This window comes from Microtus ochrogaster, linkage group LG2, assembly GCF_000317375.1.
Source record: "Microtus ochrogaster isolate Prairie Vole_2 linkage group LG2, MicOch1.0, whole genome shotgun sequence".
Lineage (NCBI taxonomy): Eukaryota > Metazoa > Chordata > Mammalia > Rodentia > Cricetidae > Microtus > Microtus ochrogaster.
The window spans coordinates 27,852,835-27,856,303 of record NC_022028.1 but is presented as its reverse complement, the minus strand read 5'-3'; the positions used below and the strand labels follow the sequence as shown (position 1 = coordinate 27,856,303).

The window sequence follows — 3,469 nt, the reverse complement described above, 5'->3', positions numbered from 1 at the left end:
GGTCCTCTGCAGTGTTCACACCAGTCCTCTGCAGTGTTCACACCAGTTCTCTGCAGTGTTCACACCGGTCCTCTGCAGTGTTCACACTGGTCTTCAACAGTGTCCACACTGGTCTAAGCAGGCGGGCGTTGACCGACACTTTTAGTCTCTCGTACTTGCTTTACATGTGGCAAGCAAGCTTCCTCACACAGTGGGGGTGACAGCAGGACAGTCCTGGGACCATTCTGTGGCCACTGTTACCGCCGGGCAGCTCACAGGAAGAGCACTGCTTGGTCATTGGGATCAAGTGTGTACCCAGGCTCCAATTCCCAGCCACAGTCACCCACTCCCACAGACGTGTAGTGCTCCCCCATGTGGCAGGGCCATGGTGAGCTCTTCGTGGGGACTTGCATTTTGTTGGAAAGATGCCCTTTATTTGTGGTCTGTCTGCCCCACCTCAGATATGATAACCATTTCTACCAAGGATAATAATCCATTACCACAAGTCCCAGAAGCGGTTAAATCCTGAAAGAAGGACATGCTGGAGATGGAGTGACCGCCCGTTCTCCCTAAATGTTTGCCTTCACTGCTGGGTCAGGAACATAGACAATCTGGCTGTTCAGTGCTGGTGACAAGAACTGTCAGAGAATGTGTCATCATATGCTAAAACATGATACAGAATCTGGAAGATGCCAGCCAGTGTTGGCTAGTCAAACAAGATGGACAGTGAGAAAAACAAGGTGGACAGCTCGTGAGGGACAACACCTAAGGTTGACCTCTGACCTCTACACATATGTGTGGTTCCTGTGTTGGGGGACATGGGGGAGTCCAATTTGAGTCAAGGGTTTTGAGTTTGTAGTTTCAACTTTAAAATTTAAATCACCCAACAGAATAACCCTATGTCATTGGCAGCCAGGTCCCATGGACGTGTGGAGTACATGATGCTTAAGAGACAATTTAGAGTCACATTGTGACACTTGGTACAGTGGAGGCTCGCAGCCTCCCTGCATGCCAGGGAACACTGCTGCTGGGCTATAGCCACTGCACTCAAGCTCCGACCCTTCTGTGGGAGAGCGACTAACCAGCGACACTTTTGGGTTTTTGTTGTTGTTTTTGGCTTGCTTTGCTTTTGGCAAAGAAGAGATACTGCAGCGTTCTGGGTGACAGACTGACATATGGGAAGTATTTGGAGAAGATATGTGGGACGAGAAGTGTTACTGCTCCAGAAGAGATAATTAGACCTTTGGTAAGGTAGAGTCTTATTGCTATAACACTTTTTTCCGGTTAATATGACTTTTAAATGACGGTGACACGCTGTGACAGGAATGCAAGCCCCCAGCCTGAAAGCACAGCTGGGGAGGAGTGGAGAAGGCAGAGCTAGCTGCATGACAGTTCAGGATGGTTAAATTCTAGGCTACGTTAAATTCTAGGCTACGTTAATTAGAAACTTGGGGCCCAAGAGGGGTATGACAGTGGGCATTGAAGCATTGCCCACCAAAGGCTGACCCTTCTCACATCAATCATCAACCTATAGGCCGATCTGATGGGGGCACTGTAGTAATTGAGGTTCCTCTTCCCCAGTGAGTCTACCTCATATCAAATTGATAAAAACAGACAAACAAATCCAACGCCCAGCACACGAGTTTATCTTAAAAAAGAAAAGCAAATTAAATCTCTGATGGTCTTCTGGACAAGAGCCCAAGAAAGTCAGTGTGCAGTTCCTCTGGTAGGCAGGGTCCTCTAGACCCTTCCCAAGCCTGCAGTCCAGCCACACAGCTGCAGCCGAGCCACACAGCTGCAGCCCAGACACCCTGCTCCAGCCCAGCCACACAGCTGCAGCCGAGCCACACAGCTGCAGCCCAGCCACCCTGCTCCAGCCCAGCCACACTGCTCCAGCCCAGCTACACAGCTGCAGCCCAGCCACACAGCTGCAGCCCAGCCACACTGCCCCAGCCCAGCCACAGTCTCTACTTCCTCCTGTTTCTCTTCTCCCGCTTTGACTGCTTGTGCTCACCTCTACAGTGGCCCACCACCTTCTGTGTGACTCCTGCTGACTGGTCCCTCCAGTTTGCCCTGCCCTTCATGCCTAGAAGACCAGTGCTAGGATGCTAGGATCTTTTGTGCCCAGGGCTTGGCAGACAGGTCCTGGGGAAGTAGAGGTACAGAGGAGGGACAAGTGTCATTAGAGAGCCGCTGAGACAGCATCTTGGTGAACTACACCAGCATGGGTGCAGGACAAGGGAACAAGGAAGTCCACCAGGCAGGGTGGCTCATGAACATTGTGATGAAGGTAGAGGCAGAAGGCACACAGCCCTTTCGCTGTAGTGAGCACACTATTGTTTATTTCTGAAATTTTCCATTAGATGTTTTCTATTTGACTGAAGTTTGACCGCAGATAACAGAAACCATGGAAGGTTGAACTATGAGTGTAGAGTAGACCGTTATCATCCCCATGTGGCAACCTTCACCAACACCACCCCGTAAGAATGCTCTAAGCTTGTAGTTATCATCTATGTTTTGTAAAGCAGAAAAGCATTCAATTTCTATTTTCATTTAACATTTCCAACCACCGTATCTAAGGTAACTCTCAAATGCCTACTAAGTAGCCGTCCTGTCCGAGGATCACATGTAAAGCATTGCATCTAAAGGCAAACTAGGAACTATCTCCAGCTAGAGGCGAGCCTTTGAGAGCAGGAGGGACTAGCTGTATCATGAAACTCAGCGGTAGCAGGCTCTGGAGGCACATCACTGGGACTCCCAAGCCAGCCTAACAACATCTGCTGCTTTCTCTTGCCTCCCACCTCAGGTACCCGCAAGATGGAATACAAGGGCAGCAGCTGGCATGAGACCTGCTTCACCTGCCAGCGCTGCCAGCAGCCCATTGGAACCAAGAGCTTCATACCCAAGGAGAACCAGAACTTCTGTGTGCCCTGCTATGAGAAGCAGTATGCCCTGCAGTGCGTGCAGTGCAAAAAGGTGCTGAGCTCCCCCCGGGTCTGCTCCAACTTCTCATTTCCCATCCTTGGCCTGGCTGCCATGCAGGAACATTATTGCATCTCCCTGCTTAGAGGGCATGGCCGTTTTTACCTTGCGTGTTTGTTCTTGTGGGTGTCTGGGCATTGATCTATTGGGTCTGTGATCCGGTCTCTGTTTCAAAGAGATGAGCTCTGAGAAAAATTCATGCCTTCTAGAACATTTCTGAATGTTTATGGCCTGATGGTGGAGGGAAGTGAAACTCCCCGTCTTAACTGCTCTCTGTTCTGCTGATCTTAAATCAACAAGAGCCACAGAAGGGGGCTGCCACTCTCTCCCTCATACAGCTCCATGGGTGGCCACACTTCCAGGGCCTCATTGCCATTAGGACTTCTGCCGGCCTGTTTAAGTTATGTCTTTCCCCTCCCTCAATTCCCTGCTCACCTGTGACCTCCCCTCCCCCATTTCCCTGCTCACCTGTGCCCTCCCCTCCCCCATTTCCCTGCTCACCTGTGCC

At 50.6% G+C, this 3,469-nt stretch overlaps 1 protein-coding gene across 2 annotated transcripts in view; it reads left to right on the top strand.

The window, feature by feature from the left end:
• Fhl2 (four and a half LIM domains 2) overlaps positions 1-3,469 on the top strand; it is a 69,128-nt gene that overhangs the window by 60,505 nt on the left and 5,154 nt on the right. For both annotated transcript variants that reach the window (XM_005360002.2, XM_013351023.2), the window contains exon 4: positions 2,786-2,955. In XM_005360002.2, coding sequence (XP_005360059.1) covers positions 2,786-2,955 — 170 coding nt within the window. The remainder of the gene's footprint in view (positions 1-2,785; positions 2,956-3,469) is intronic.